Genomic DNA, 15,593 nt, shown 5'->3' with positions numbered 1-15,593 from the left:
CTCCCCAGGAGAGGCCAAAAAGCGCCGTGTTCTCCAACGAGATGAAGGCAAAAATGAGCGTGGAGGAGCAGATCGACCGGATGAAACGCCACCAAAGTGGATCCATGAAGGAAAAAAGGCGGAGTTTGCAGCTCCCAGCCAATCAGCAGCCAGACGCTCCCAGCACAAAGGCACCCGCGTCATACAAAGTGGTAAGGTCTTTCCATGGCAGTCATCAGGTTTGGGGGTGGAATTTGCATTTATCCCACAGGCTTGCCTCAGAACAACATCCCTGAGCTTGTCCAGTCCCCGGGCTCCTCTGGGGTTTCTGGGCCAACTCCCTTGGCATGGATTGGTCCCTGCTCTCTCCCAGGAAGAGGGTTTGCAGATCTGGGACTGCAAGTCCTCCCCTGACCAAAAGGCCCAGTTTGGATTTGCATGGAGGCAGTCTGGTCTAGTTTCTAGAGCGCTGGACTGGGACTTGAGAGACCTGGTTCTCTTCCCAGCTTTGCCACTGTTCCACTGAGTGACCGTGGGTGAGTCACTTCCCCTCCCCATGCCTCAGTTTTCCCATCTGTAAATTGGGGCTAATGATACTGTCTTCTTCTGAAAAGCGCCTTGAGATGCACTGATGGAAAGTGCTGCAGGAGAACCAGATGGTATAGTTATAACTAAGGCTGGGACCTGCGATAGGTCAGTAGTCAGATGTTTGGGGCATGAAGGGCAGAGCCGGTGGGGCATAAGGAAGGCCCATTGTGGGGTGCTTGAAGGTGGTGAGAGATGGGAATATAGGGAAGTGCTTGCCAGGGGAAAGCAGGTGTGGGAGTCGCTCTGAGGCTACGGTGGGCTCGGATGGATGAACAGAATGAACCCTGACGTTTCTGGAGGAGTGGGTGAGAAAGGGGAGGCAGAGGCCAACGAGACTGAGCCACCTCTTGCATTTGTGAGCCCTGCGCACCCTCTCTGTGAGCCAGCAGGGGCGTGACCCTGTTGGCAGACTGTCCTGGCTCTAAGTGGCAGCTCTGTGGCCCGTTCCAGGTGCGCCGACACCGCAGCATCCATGAAGTGGACATCTCCGACCTGGAGGCAGCGCTGCGCACCGAGGACTCCGGCAAAGTCTACGAGACACCGAGGGAGGAGATCGCCCGGCTACGCAAGATGGAGCTGGAGCCACAGCACTATGATGTCGACATCAGTAAGGAGGTGAGGCCTGGCCCCACTGGAGCAACACACCTTAGGGATGGCAATGGGGGCAGGTTGCTATGGAGACCGTGTACATGGTGGGGGGAGACAGCACCTCTGAGATGACATGGGCCCAGGACAGGCAGGAGAAAATGGGGCCTGGGCTGAAGGGACAGGTCCCTCTAGGCATTCATGTTGCCCGGGCTCTTATGTCCTGTAGCCTGGGACTGGGGGCTGGAGCAGATGCAAGGGCTGGGCACTGCGCAGAGAAGAATGCAGTGTAGGGTGGGTGTCAGGTGGGTTCTGGGCCAGGGATGGGTGTTGTGCTGGAGCAGGAACTGGTGATATATGGGTCCTAGCGCAGGCTGGGTGAGCCCTGAAGGAGGGACTGGGAGCTGGAGAAGGGACCGATGCTGGCTGCTCTGCGCTCCCCTGTGTGTGCAGTTACAAAATGCCCATGTTGCCTTCAGACCCCTGGACTTAAAACCTGCTTTTGCCTCCTTCTAGCTTTCTACCCCAGACAAGGTCCTCATTCCGGAGCGGTACATTGAGCTGGAACCGGACACCCCCCTAAGCCCCGAAGAGATGAAGGAGAAGCAAAAGAAAGTGGAAAGGATAAAGACGCTCATTGCCAAATCCAGGTGATGGTGCTGTTCTGTGCCCATTTCAGCACCAGCTGTGCCACACCGCCGCCTCCTCCATCGTACCCTCTCTCTCGTGCCTGTGTCTGACCTTCCGCCCTCCACTACAGCCGCTGTTTGTCTGTCCGCCATCCCTCCGTGCACCTGCAAATCCATTCACTCAGCTATCCGTTCCTGGAGCCACCTGATTCATCTATTCATTTGCCCACTAACTCATTAAACTCCTCGGCCATCCAGCCATCCATCTATCTGCCATTCCATTCAGGCATCCACTCTCCTCTCCTCCACCCATTCTTCTCGTCCACCTATTCTTCCTCCTGCTCACCCTGTCGTTCTGCCCTGTCACATCCTGCATCCTTGTGAGCATGCCCTGTATTTCGGCCCAGGCCATCGCTCTGGCGGCAAGGGGGCGGTAACACCAAACTCTCTCTGCTGCAGCTTGCAGAATGTGATCCCTCTAAGCGAGGGAGAGGTGGACGCGCCCCAGGATGCAGAAACTCAGCTCCAGGAGCAGGAGAAGAGGATAGAGATATCCTGCACCTTGGCTACAGAAGCCTCCAGGCTGGGCCGCATGCTCTCCGGTAAGGCACTCAGGAGGCAAAGAACTGCAGTTTCATGGTAAAAAAAAAATGAGGCACAAGAGATGCCTACGTCAAGAAGGGGCAGACCAAAGCCAGGGGGGTACTAATGACATGGACAATTCCTAATGATCATGGATTTACCTGCATTAAGGGCAGAAGACTGAACTCAGGGTAAAATGAGTGTTAGGGATGACCAGGCAAGGCACCTGGCAGGAGTGGGGTGTAGGCAAAAGGCGAGATATAGTGAAAGGGCCTTTAGAAATAAGATAGATAGGTACATAGGCCAAGATCCTCAGCTGGTGTAAATCGGGGTAACTCCCATAATTTTGATAGAGCTATGCCAATTTGCACCAGCTAAGAATCTGGCCCACAGAGGCAGAGCCACCACTGGGCTATTCCATTTTCCTGTACTGAAATCAGTGGAGTTACACCAGTGTAAAACTGACGTCGTGCCATGGTAGATCAATCCTGTCGACTCCCCGGCAATTCCAGTAATAACAACGGGTGTGACTTTCCTCTCCCACCTGTGTAAATCAGGACTAACGCCACTGAGGTCAGTGAAATGACACGCATGTAGGAGCAGAATCGGGCCCCCTGTATTCATACCATATGCACATATGTAATGGGCCAGATCCACAGCTGTGGTAAATAAGTGGAACTCTGACTCTCAATGCTGTCCTTGGTCATGCATAGTACTTCAGTGGGCGTCATCCATGAACAGACAGGGACAGAGAATAGACAGTAGAGCAGTGGCTCTCAAACTTTTCACAAAGCAAGCCTCTGAGTACGACCCCCCCTTTATAAATTAAAAACACTTTTTTTATATATTTAACCCCATTATAAATGCTGGAGGCAAACTGGGATTTGGGATGGAGGTTGACAGCTCGCAACCCCCCATGTAATAACCTTGCGACCCCCCGAGGGGTCCCAACCCCCAGTTTGAGAATCCCTGCAGTAGAGGGTTTTGTTCTCCTTTCACTTACAGCAGTGACACTCTCGTGGATCAGATTCTCCGCTGGTGTAAATCACTGAAGTCAATGAAGCTATACTAGTATACACCAGCGGAGGATCCGGCCCATTGATGTCAGTGGAGTCACACCAGATTTATACTCTCAGTGCTTAGTGGTCTGCCCCTGTCCTCCCGGGGCTGACGCATCTTATTTTTGCATTGGGGCTATTCAACCATGAAGCTTTTGAAAGCGGAAAACCCTCAGCTCTTGCCGCTGCAGCACATCTGTGCCTGGAGATCCCTGCTTCTGGGGCTAGCCAGCTGGTGACTACAAAGCATTACTCATGCAGCAAAAACTAGATGGGAAGATGGGGCAGCCTCCAGCACACGTGGAGATGATGAGCGATATTGGATGGAAGGAGCTGTGCGTGAAGAGAGGGAGGATGGCCCAGTGGTGAGGGTAGGGCCGCCCTTCCTGACAGGAATGCTGTGGGGATAATGTGAGGCGCTCAGATAATACGGCAAAGGGAACTGTGTATGTAGCTACACCAGACTAGAATATGGTGCATGTTGGATGGAGGGGGTTGGGTTGGGCATCTCTCTGGAAGGGCCTGTTTCCCAGGATCTTCAATGGAACAGTGGCGTTCTGCAGGGGCCTTAAGTAGAACCAGCTGTGTTTGGGGGAAAATCTTATGAAAAAAATTTAACCCTTTTTCTCTGTCAAAAAATTTCAAAACTACATTTTTCGCAAAACTTGTCACAAACGTAATCCATCCTTTTCTGGTCAAAAAGCTTCGCACTGTCTCGCCCCAGCTCTAGAGCAGACTAGGAAACGCCTGAGCCCTGGTGCATGCAGTGCGTTGTGGGGGGCTGTAATGGCAATGGGATGCTGTGGCCCATGCCCATCTCCCTGCAGACAGGCGCTGCCTCCCATCTTTGCCTAAGTCCATGAGGATCCCAGCGTGGAGCTCACGTGTGCATGCTGTGGGGGAACCATCTGTGTGTATCTGTTGTTTCTGACCATGCTTCCTTCCTTTTTTATATTCCCCTGTCGTCTCTAACCTCTCTGCCTTCCTCTAGAATTTGCTCCCTGCTTTGTTTCCTTTCTCCCCTTGCTGGCTGCAGTGCTGTGTTCTTCATGTCCTTTTCCATTTCTTGTTTCCAGCTCAATGTGCCACCCCGAGTCCTCCCACTTCCCCAGCCTCCCCGACTCCACCGACAAACCCCCTCTCGTCTGAGTCATCCCGGGTCGCCGACAGCAGCCATTTTATGCGTGTCTGAGCCATGAAGTAAGCACCTTTTCTATTGTACTTCATCTCATCCTCTGTACATCTCAGCCTCCAGGGGCGACGGGGAGAACCTCACTCAAGAGTCTCCTTTTCCCATCCATTCATACGTTACTTCTCACCGAGCTAACACTCTCCTCTGCCACGTTAGCCCAGTCTCCTCCCATGGAACGAGTGCAAGGGGCTTAGAACTTGAAACACTGAGGGTCCAGGACCTTGTTTTGAGTCCCTGGGTCAGATCATCCACTGGGATAAACTGGCATAGCTCCACTAAAGTCAGTGGAACTGCCCTGCAGGGTGGATCAATTTAAATCACAGTGATTTTAAATCAACAAACCCTGATTTAAATAACCAATTTTAATTTTTGTTTTCCATTTATACTTTTCAGTTATTTACTTATTATAAAGTTGATTCTCATTGGTTGGTATAATTTGGTACTTCTTTTTGCTAACCAGGATGTTACACTATTTCCATACACATTTATTTGAGCAGTTATATTGCTTACCATACGTTTATTCAGAATTGTAGTTTTTTATGATGTTAGGAAATGGGGAATGATGCATTTCTTATGTACTAGACGATGATTCATTTTTACTCATTTTTACTTACTTTCATAAGATTTGTGCCAAGCTAATTGGATGAAAATTAGAATTCAATTTAAAAGCCACAAGAAGAACATTTAAAAATGTTTTATTAGTTAAATAAGAGTACCTTAAATGTGCTGAATACGTAAGAAAAAAAAGTTTAATAAATCAGTTTTAAATGCAAAACATGTTTTGATAAACAAAGGAAGCATCAACTGTAGTTAGTGAATAGCCCTGATTGCTTCTGGTCACCCTGTCCATCATGATTTTAGAACTAATAGATCTGATCCTCTTACACCTTGTTTTTAGTCATAGCTGGAAGAGGAGAGCAAAGGTGTGTGTTGTTTCAATTTCTAGTTGGTTTCTCAGCTTTGAATGCATTAGTCATTGAACTGAATAAACTGAAGTTTATGAATAAACTGAAGAAAATAATCTCTCTGCACCTGCAGAAGAGACTACTGCTATCAAAAGCTAATTTTGCACTTCAGGTTCCAGCTGCTTAGCCAGTGACTTCAACCAGTTCAGTGCTTTGACTTTCTCTAGAACTTCGGCAGCAAACTTGCACTGCTTGAATATTATATTTTTTATTTAAATTAAATTATTTGAATCCTCTATAGTAAGTTTAGGCCTGAACGTAGGTTGTCATAATTTCACTTTTAATTTTAAATACATTTATTTTTAAAAAGAACAATGTATTGAATTTACATTTTTAAAAAATTGATTTAAATTTTTTAAAAAGACCATTTTTAAAATCATTGATTTTTATCCACCCTGCTACACTGCTTTCCACTAGGGGAGGAGCTGGCCCCATCCCTCTTCAGGATCAAGAGTTTTCTCCAGGATTTCCTTCTGGGCACAAAGGAAAGGCTAATGGTGTAGCTAAGTTGTACTAAGGACTCAGTGACTTGGTAGAATGCAGCCCAGCTGGATGGGAGCAGGTGGTTTCTGCCCATTCCAGGACTAAGTGGGTCCTGGCTACGCCAAAGCCTACTTTTGCCATGCATTGAATGGAATTAGCTGATGTTGTGGGCCAAATTCTTGCCTCGCTTAGATCCACTGTAAATTAGAAGTGACCCCAAGGGTGCAAATTAGAGGAGAAAACAGGCAAGAAAAATGACACACCATGCACCAAGAGAGACTGGTTCCTTTCTCTGCATAGATAAAGCCATGTAAATAACCGACATTGGGAATGATGGCCAAAAACCAAGGAGACAGGATGAGCATGAGCTCCAGAAACCCTTTGCCTGCAGGTAACCGGTTCAAATCCAGGCCAAGTCGGTAGCGAGTCACTGGAAGCTGTTATGATCTGGTGGCTGTGTTGACCTGTGTGAGATGAGATTGGTGGATTCTCAGTGCAGGTGCTAGTGAACACACAGCACCAAGCTGGCACTGACTTGTCAGCAGCCTCAGCAGAGATGTTTGAGACTAAATGGCCATGGAGACTGAATTCTCCTCCCATCCCTAGGGGACAGCCCTCTGGGGCTGGGCTGAGGCCCATCAGCAGGGCAGCGCAGGCAGAAAGACTGCTTGTGCTGGACCTGCTCTGCAGATGAATAGTGGAGCCTATTTTCTATAGCTGTTGGCCCAGCTCCTGTCACCAGCACTAGAGTATCTCCAAAACGTCCCTAATTCTTTTTGGTGAAAGTGGCCAGTTACCAAACAAATGGCCTTTTCTGCCCTAGGATTTTAGCCATAGGTGGAGCAGCAGCACTGCACACCCCTGGCATAGATACAGTTCACCCTAGCGCAGTGTGGTTTGCAGGGGTGCAGAGCCCCCTGATTTGCACAGGTGGAGACTGTGGCATCCCTCAGCTTACCCCGGCTTTGCACTTGTGCAGCATTTGAGGTGACTGTCTCTGGGTCAAATCCTCAGTACAGACCAGGCCTAAAAAGGGTCATTTATTTTTTTCAAGAGAGGACAAAAATCCCATTTGCTCCCGAGCGTTCCTGCCCTGGGGCGTGATGCAGGTGCAGCTCTGCCACGCTTCCCGGTGGGTGGAGGGCTCGGCTTTCTCACTCCTTCTCCCCTCTTCTCTTTTCCCTCCAGCACAAGCCCTGGCTGCTGTGAACGCTGTGAAGTTCCACGGAGCCACATTTTAACACACAAACACACGCGTCCCGAGTCGACAACCAAACCTTTCCTCGCTCATCGCTTTCGGTTCTCCCCGAACCCCTGCCACTAACCAACGGGGAGATCGTCCAGGACGAAGATGCGGTGCATTGGCACCTGTTGCCAACGAGACCGCGGGAGCCTTATCTCTGCACCGGTCCCCCCAACTGGCCATGTACCATCCCAGGAGGAAGTGCCGTGGGTGAGCTGCCTGCTGGAGCACAGAGCAGCAGAAAGGTGCTGGTGAATCACCACTACTGCAATGATGGATGTTTTGCGTGAGATTTGTTGCAGTCTGGGAGATAGGCCCACTCCGCAGTCGGCGCAAACCTCAGGGCAGGGGATCTGGCAGCTACCCACCAGTCTGTTCCATGGCCAGAATATCTCATCGAGGGGATGGCGTCACACTGGAGGCTGGGGCGTTTCCTTTTGCTTCCCGCACTGAAATATTTGTCTCCCAAAGCTCATGTCCCAAAGGGGCTTTGGCACGGGGACCGAACCGTCGCTGCGGTTGGAGCTTGCTGACGTCAGCACCCCATCTCCATTCTCCGCACCCCTTCCACCTCCCCAGGCCTTGGCCTGGATTGGCTACTAGCGTCTTTCATCTCTGGAGCTAGCCACCCGTGGAACCTGGCCCAGCCACGTTTCTCCACTCACGCTCATGAGCATCCACAGGAAGGAAGGAGCGGGCATCTGGGATGGACAGATGGAAACAGGAGCCAAGGAGGGAAAAGGCTTCTGGGCAGAAAATGGGAGAGGTTATGGGATCTGCAAAATTAGGAGGACATAGCTGTATCTCTGAAATACTAGTGTTTCCCCTCCCAGGGCGAAGAGTGGTGTGGAACAGCAGGTCTGTGCAATGTATGCGGACATGTAGTGTAAGGGAATTAGCTGAAAGATACAGAGGGACGGGGCTAGGAGAGCCCAAGTGGCTGGTGTTGGTGACCAGGTGAAGCCTGGATGCTTTCTGGGGACAGGAGGGATCCGTTTGCACATAGAGACGATGAGGAGAAAGGAAGACAGGCTTTGGGATATTTTGTTCTCTTGGACCAGAGCAGGTTCTGGATGGTAGCAACAGGTGCCCTTCCTCAGAGTTTTGTTTTACCCAGCACAATGCTCATTTCTTGCATTTTTATGGGGATGGGAGTGGGGTGAAAGAGAGGAACTGGTACCAGTGTGTACATGTGTGTACACACTCTCTCTCTCCAGTCGGGGGCTGAAGCCCAGATATTTAATACTAGATTGGGCAAAACGCTGGAGAAGTGGCTGAGGGAACAGCACTCTCTCGCTGTCCATGGCATTTCTTGGGTATCTTATTACCTTGGATCTGAGTGCCCCATCTAACTCTTGATATCTAGTCCTGAAAGGCCTTGAGTGGACCTAGAGGGGCAGGTACCATGTTGATGCTGTCACTGTCTCTTGCCTCCATCTGGAAAGCACTGCCTTGCCCCCCAAATGGAGGGGACACCAGAGCTGTGAGGCCCAAGGGAATAGAAGCATAGCTGGGAGGGGACCTAATCCTTTCTGCTTTCAGGCTAGAAGCCAACTGCTTATGGATGGGACAAGGGAGAAGCTTCCCCATGAACAGGTGATTCCATAATTGCCCACTGCAGGATTCTTGCACCTTTCTCTGAAGCAGCTGCTACTGGAGACATGGGCTACTGCACTGGGTAGCTTCCTGATCTGGCAGTCCCTGCATAGAGAAGAATCCTGTGCTGGCCTTGGGGAAATGGACTAGATACCCACCTCTAACTTCTATGGTTCCCTGCTATATTTGCATGTGGAACGGCACGCAGTCAACTGACACTCATAACTCACTGCACTGAGACACACATTCTTTTCTCCTGAAGAACAGAGAGCTAGAATAGTTCCTCTGACATTTTGGAATAACTGAGATCAGGTGTGCATGATGCTGAGTCACTACTGCACCGTCTCTATTCCACGTTCTCCGTTCCTGCAGTACCTTGTGAGATGAGCCTGCTCTTCCAGATGTGGCTTCATTGTTTCCCCAATACATTGAGAGAATCATCATCTTAGGGGGGGGAACGTATCAGGGGTGATGGAAGAGACCTAGTTCAGAGAAGCATCCAAGAGGTTGGCTGCTCTTCTGAAGCTTGTCAGAACTACCTGAACCATCGGGGTCTGCAGAATCTAGCATTATTTCAGCACTGCTGCTTCCCAACGGAAACTCGTAAGTGAGAAGGTCCATCTAGACCTCAGCTCAGTTCAAGCAATGGTTTGGAGGAAGGAGGTTTCTTCAATCTGTCCAAGTTGGTTTCCTTGTTCCTTCTCAAAATTAGGGCTGCATGCAAATGAAAATATATTTTCCACCACACAGTGGATTTGCAAGTGCTCAGCTCCCATTTAGGTACCGAAACATGGGCAAGATTTTTAAAAGTGCCCACACCCAGCAGCTCCCGCTGTGATATTGATGGGCAGATTTTCAAAACAGCCCTGAAAATTTGGCCACTTATTTTGGTGCCTAAGTGGGAGATGAATTCTTTTGAAAATCGGACCCAGTGTTTCACAAAAAAAACTTGCAATTTCATTCCAGACCCCTTTTTTGGGGGGGGAGGAAGGGGAGGATCCCAGCAATATTATTTTCTGTGAATTCTCAGAGAAATTGACAGGTTTTGTATTGAAACCTGAAATTCTATTTAATTTTTTTGCTAGAATGGAATTTTAAAATTCCCAAATCTGAAATTGAGGCCGACGCTCAAAAATAAGACCAGTCTGGGTTGAATATGAGCTTGCTTTTGCTCTCCAAAATCTACTTTTTCAAGTGCGAAGCTGTGAAATGTTGCTGGCTGTATGCAAAATGATCTGGTGTAACAAAACTGACCTGAAATAGGAAAGCCCCAAGTGTCGAGCTTTCCCAGTGTTGCTGGCAATATTATCTGAGCATCTCTGTCAAGAACCCCTCTTCCTATGGACTTTCCAGTACAGTTAGATGCCCTGTTCTAACATCAGACAGTACTGGAATTCTGCTCCTGATTCTGCTCTTACCTACACTGGTGCAAATCAGGATTAACTCAAATGAAGACAAAATACATTCAGAGCAGAGTGTAGGAGTGGACAATCAAGCTCTGTACCTTATATTAGAGACTGGGGCTCTGTCAATTCACTACATGGAGGAAGAGCTGTTTTGTCCCAGCACTTGAAGCATCAGGTGATAGTTCTGAAAAAGGCAATGCAATGGAGATACGCAATCAAGCTCAATCTATTTCTTAGCTTTCTTTCTCCATTGGCCTGATCCTGATTGCTTCTGAGAACTCACATCTCCTGCTGAAATATAGAGAAGGTGCAGATGCTCAGCACCTAACAAGATTTCTACTTCTTCCCAGCCATGCCACCAGTTGAGTGAAATGGGAGCTAGCTGGCTGCCTGCCTGCTGTAGCCTGTGAATCAATTTTTCTTTCTAGTTTGGCAATACACATAAAATCCAAGGAAACAGAACCTCTCTGCCCAATAGGATCTACCTAGCATCTCCCTAGATTATCTGTCTTTTATCTTTAATTTTGGCAATACACAAAACATCCCTGGAGACAGAACTTTCCCCAGAATCAGATCTATGACTCAATCTTTCTTCCTTTCTTTTAGCAATACATAGAACATCCCTGGGGGATAAAATCGTCCTGCTCCCATAATGGAATCCCAAACAGCCCCTGTTAGCTCATGAAGCTGGCCCTTTATTTTGCTATACATGCCTTAATATATGTTTTATGGAAATTATACATTTATATAATATATATATATTTGTTTTTCTCTACTTTTCCGGGTGGTACTGTTTTGTGCTAACTTTCTCTCTCTCTCTCTCTCTCTTTCTCTTTCTGCTGGGCTCTTGGCATCCGCCCCGCCAGAGAGTTACAAAAGGAGATTCTTTGCCAGTTCATCAGAAAAAAAAAGACCTATTTAAATATACATATATATATTTTCTGCTTTTATTAAAAGCAAATTTATTTAAAATAAAATATAGAAACTGTAAGTTTTGAGAAATGATGCATTTATTTCCCTGTTACTGCATAGGTAGTGTTCTGTATATGGCCAGGTCATCAGCTGCTGTAAATTGCCGTAGTTCTGAAGTCATTAGAGTGAGGCTGATTTGCAGATGCTGAAAAGCTGGTCTACTAGGCACAGTATATGAAGACATATAGGACTGTACCGTTTTGGGGATTGCAGAGGACATCTTGCTGGTACGCAGGTGTCAGTCATGGATCCTTGTGGCTGTATGTGGGATTTTTAATCTTGAGTTTCAATGTTACATTTTTACCTCCCTTTTGTTTTTGTGAATGGTTTCTCTGTGATGGTGTGACTAGTGCAGCGGGCTGCCTATCAGTAGCCCAACTGCTAACCTCACCAACACACCCGAAGTGTATACGCCAGGGCATAAGCCCCGGGGAGGATGGTCTCTGCATGGTGGATGTGCCTTTCTTTGCTGTGAATGTGCCCCCAGATGTGAAAGGGGGTGGCCAAGCTAGGAGAATCCCCAGGACCAAACTGGGGTGCAGGAGCTGAGCAGAGGCAGGAGAGAGGTGGGTGGTCAGGAGAGTTGTTTCTAGCAGCCCAATTGAAAACCCACCAACATCAATGGAAAGACCCTCACTGACATTAGTGGCCTTTGCATCATAGATGGAACCAAGAGACAACTTGAAGTTCCCACCAGAGTGTCAGTCCCCCAACGGGCTCCCCCTTGACTCTCCAGTCAGTCCAGTCTCCCATCATGAAGAGGGCTCTCCTGCATCTCAGCTCCGACAACACGGTTCCTGGGGGAGGGTACATTTAAGGGAAGGGGTGGGGGAGCAAGGCAACCCCACTGGTAAGCACCCTTGAAAAGGCATAGGGATTCCCACGAAGGACACAGGGAGCTCCTAAAAAGAACCTTCTTGGCATTAAGGCACGACCTAGCAGATGTAGCGGGGACAGCAAGGAAACCTCCCCACTATGCGAATAACCACGTAGTGTCTGTGACCAATCCCTGCTACTGTCACTTTAAGAGTTTCCAAAGTTACAAGCTGTGAGCTCTCAGTGGCATGGCTGAGGATCACAATATTGCAGTATTGTGGAACTGTGGGTTTTTTTAAATTATTTTAATTTTTAATTTTATTTTGGTTATTTTTCATAACACCTTCATATACCAGCGACTCTTGTAAAAAAACAAAACAAAAAAAAAACCTGTTTGCATCAAAGAAAAGATCTATTTATGCACATTATTTGGGGAAGGGGGGGGGGGGAAAGTGGCAAAAATTTGATTTTTGCTAGTGTTAGACAAATAAAATTATCCAAGAAACAATGTGATGTTGCCGTCTTTCTTTCTGTATAAAAGTGACCTTAGATGACAACTACTATAACATTAGATCGAAGAGACCATGGTCAAATGGCTGTCACGTTTCAGCAGCTTGAATTCTTCACCCCAATCTTCCCAGTAATTCAATCAGTGGTAGTTTGCTTTGTATTTTTCCCGACAGCATTTGTTTTAGACGTAGCTACTAAAAGATCCAATCTCACACAAGGGAAAAAATGCATTTGTACCTTGCAAGTTTGTATAAAATAAAAATTGCTGGTTTGTAAATAGATCATTTGTTGAGCTTGTCCTTCTTGCGACTATAACTAGGGGATGGACATGCTTGGACATATTTAGGGGACCGATTTTCAGAGGTGCTGCAGCTTCCGTTGATGTTAACTTGAGTTGTGGGTCCTTTATTATTGTTGGAATGGATCATAATTTCTGTTGTAAGACCTGGTTTGAGTTGCTTATAGCTTTGCAGATCTAACCATTCAGGCTGAAATTTTTCATAATGACTGCCTACCCCAAGCTGATTATTTTTTTTTTTTAAGTTTCAGCTTAAATAGTTTGGCCATTTCATGCTTTCATTGAGTAGCTCTAGTACTACCATACTTTCAGTGAAGGACTTGAAATTTGGGGTGCGGGTCGCCCTGGAGCAGGGAATGTCTTTTACCATCCATGTGAAAATTCACCCAAATTTGGCCAAGTTATGAGCCTCTGAAAATCTCAGTTAACACGTGCTCAGTGGAGATAGAGATATGTTGGAGTTTGGCAGCTTAAATTCTCCGAAATCTCCAAAGAGGGGCCCTATGGAAAGAATAGTATGTGCCCATGTCATTGAAGATTGTATCACACTGTTCTACACCCGCTCAGCTGCACTGCCCTCTGGGATCGCCATCCTAGAGATCCATGGACACAGCGCAGTAGCAATGCCTTCTGAGTGAATCTGAAGGATCTCGTGGGAATTGAGATGGCCACTTGAGGGAACTGTGGGAGGAGGGGCCAAACTCCCATCATCAGGGGTGAAAGTAACTTGAAGGACTTACTGATACACCAGAGTCCTGAGCGGGGGCGTGGCCTCAACCGGAAGAGGGGTGACCTCAACCAGAAGAGGTGGGGCTGCAGCTGGGAGCACCGGAGCCTTTAAATCACCCCCGAAGCTACCAGCTGCAGAGGCGGCTGGGAGCCCAGGAGCTAAGGGGCAATTTAAAGGGCCTGGGGCTCTGGCTGCCACTACCACAGCGGAGCTCCAGGCCCTTTAAATTGCCGACGGAGCCCTGCCACCGCTACCCCGAGGCTCTGGCAGCCGGGCAGCGGCAGGAGGCCCAAGCCCTTTAAAGCACCACCCGAGCCCAGCTGCCCGAGCCCCAGGGTGGCAGCACAGGGCTGCAGGGTGCTTTAAAGAGCCAGGGCTTCCCACAGTGGCAGGAGCCCCGGGATCTTTAAAGCACTGCCCGAGCTCCACTGCCTGAGCCTTGGGGTAGTAGCAGCAGGGCTAGGGCGGCGCTTTAAAGGGCTCCCCGCAGCGGCAGGAGCCGTGGGACCTTTAAATCGCCACCCGAGTGATTTAAAAAAAAAACAAAAAACCTGCGATCACAATCAGCTCTACCGCGCCGCTTCAGTCTTCGGCAGCAATTCGGTGGCTGGTCCTTCGCTCCGAGAGGAAGTGAGGGACCCGCTGCCGAATTGCCGCCAAAGAGCCGGACGTGCCGCCTCTCTCCGTTGGCCGCCCCAAGCACCTGCTTGCTGGGCTGGTGCCTGGAGCTGGCCCTGGCCGGAGCCCCGGGGCTCAGGAGGTGATTTAAAGGGCCCAGGGCTCCAGCCGCTGCAGGGAGCACCAGGCCCTTCCCCAGCCTGGGGAAGCCGGTCTGGTCTGGCACAGCGTACCGGCTCTTGCCAGTATGCCGTACCGGACCCTACCGGCTTACTTTCACCTCTGCCCACCATCCTCTGTGGAAACTGCAGAGCGATTCCCACAAGTCCCTTGGCTCCAGCATCATTTCCAAAGAGGGAAACTCAAGCAGGGGACTTCCAACTCTGCAGCCCACGAGAGGCAATTGGTAATGAAAAGGTGAGTGTGCAATCCATGGTTTAATGGGGATTCTTGAAGGGTAAGTGCAAACCCATGCTCATTGGGATGCTCTGAGGGTACGACCCAGCTCCAGAAAGCAGTGGGGTGGGATGGGACTGCTCAGTGTGAGTACATGGGGCAGAAATAGGCCTATGGAGGGACAATTGTGACCAGCGAATGCGTCTGAGCATTTCCCAGCCTCCTTGGGAATGTTTCGCAGACAGAAAAAGAGGCCAACTGCTGATGAATAATTAATTTCTCACAAACTATCCCTCCTGCATGTGATGGCTGGAGCCCATGTCTGGTGAATCAAGTGTAATGCTCACAGGAGCACGCTCCCTATATCAGACAGATGCAACAGATGTGCCTGGCTGTGTACTTAGCCTTGCACAATAAAGATTCTCCACTCGCCATTCAAACGGGGGTTGCATGTGGAATGAGCACGCTCTGTTCTGGAGCAAGGCTGTGCAGTAGAAAAGAGAATCCTGCCACGGCTGAGTCACGGGGTAAGGTCTGACCCAGCGGGATGTGTGCATGAGGTAGACATTGCTGGTCCTTGGATCAATAGGTAGCAGATTTGGGGCTTGGCGATGGGGCAGTTTTCTGGTGGAGAAGAAATTAGCCGCACGGCTGAGCGGGAGAATTAAAGGCAGCAAAGCTTATGTGGCTCAAAAGCCCAAGCACGGTCCCCGAGAAGCCCCACTGGACGCTATTTTAAAACGTTCACGGACCAGCAACTGTTCAGAAACAAAGACCAAGTTGGATGGTGCTGCTCAGCACTTCGTGTGATCAGAGCTTTCATCGAGCCAGGGCAGGACAGGTGAGTGTCAGCTCTCTGGGGCAGGGGCCGTCTTTTTATTCTGTTTGTACAGTGCCTAGCACAGTGGGGTCCTCCTCCATGACTGGGGCTCCAGGTGCTAATAACA

General features: G+C 49.0%; 1 protein-coding gene across 7 annotated transcripts in view; it reads left to right on the top strand.

Annotated features, from left to right (window-relative positions):
• PLEKHA6 (pleckstrin homology domain containing A6) overlaps nt 1-9,143 on the top strand; it is a 92,529-nt gene extending 83,386 nt beyond the window's left edge. For all 7 annotated transcript variants that reach the window (XM_045012621.1, XM_045012619.1, XM_045012620.1 and 4 more), the window contains 6 exons: nt 9-191; nt 1,018-1,182; nt 1,669-1,802; nt 2,241-2,383; nt 4,498-4,621; nt 7,250-9,143. In XM_045012621.1, coding sequence (XP_044868556.1) covers nt 9-191; nt 1,018-1,182; nt 1,669-1,802; nt 2,241-2,383; nt 4,498-4,613 — 741 coding nt within the window. In that variant the 3' untranslated portion in view covers nt 4,614-4,621; nt 7,250-9,143. The remainder of the gene's footprint in view (nt 1-8; nt 192-1,017; nt 1,183-1,668; nt 1,803-2,240; nt 2,384-4,497; nt 4,622-7,249) is intronic.
• Nucleotides 9,144-15,593: the final 6,450 nt, after the last annotated feature.

The sequence above is a fragment of the Mauremys mutica genome, chromosome 4 (genome assembly GCF_020497125.1).
Source record: "Mauremys mutica isolate MM-2020 ecotype Southern chromosome 4, ASM2049712v1, whole genome shotgun sequence".
Classification (NCBI taxonomy): Eukaryota; Metazoa; Chordata; order Testudines; family Geoemydidae; genus Mauremys; species Mauremys mutica.
This window is presented reverse-complemented; position numbering and strand designations above follow the sequence as displayed.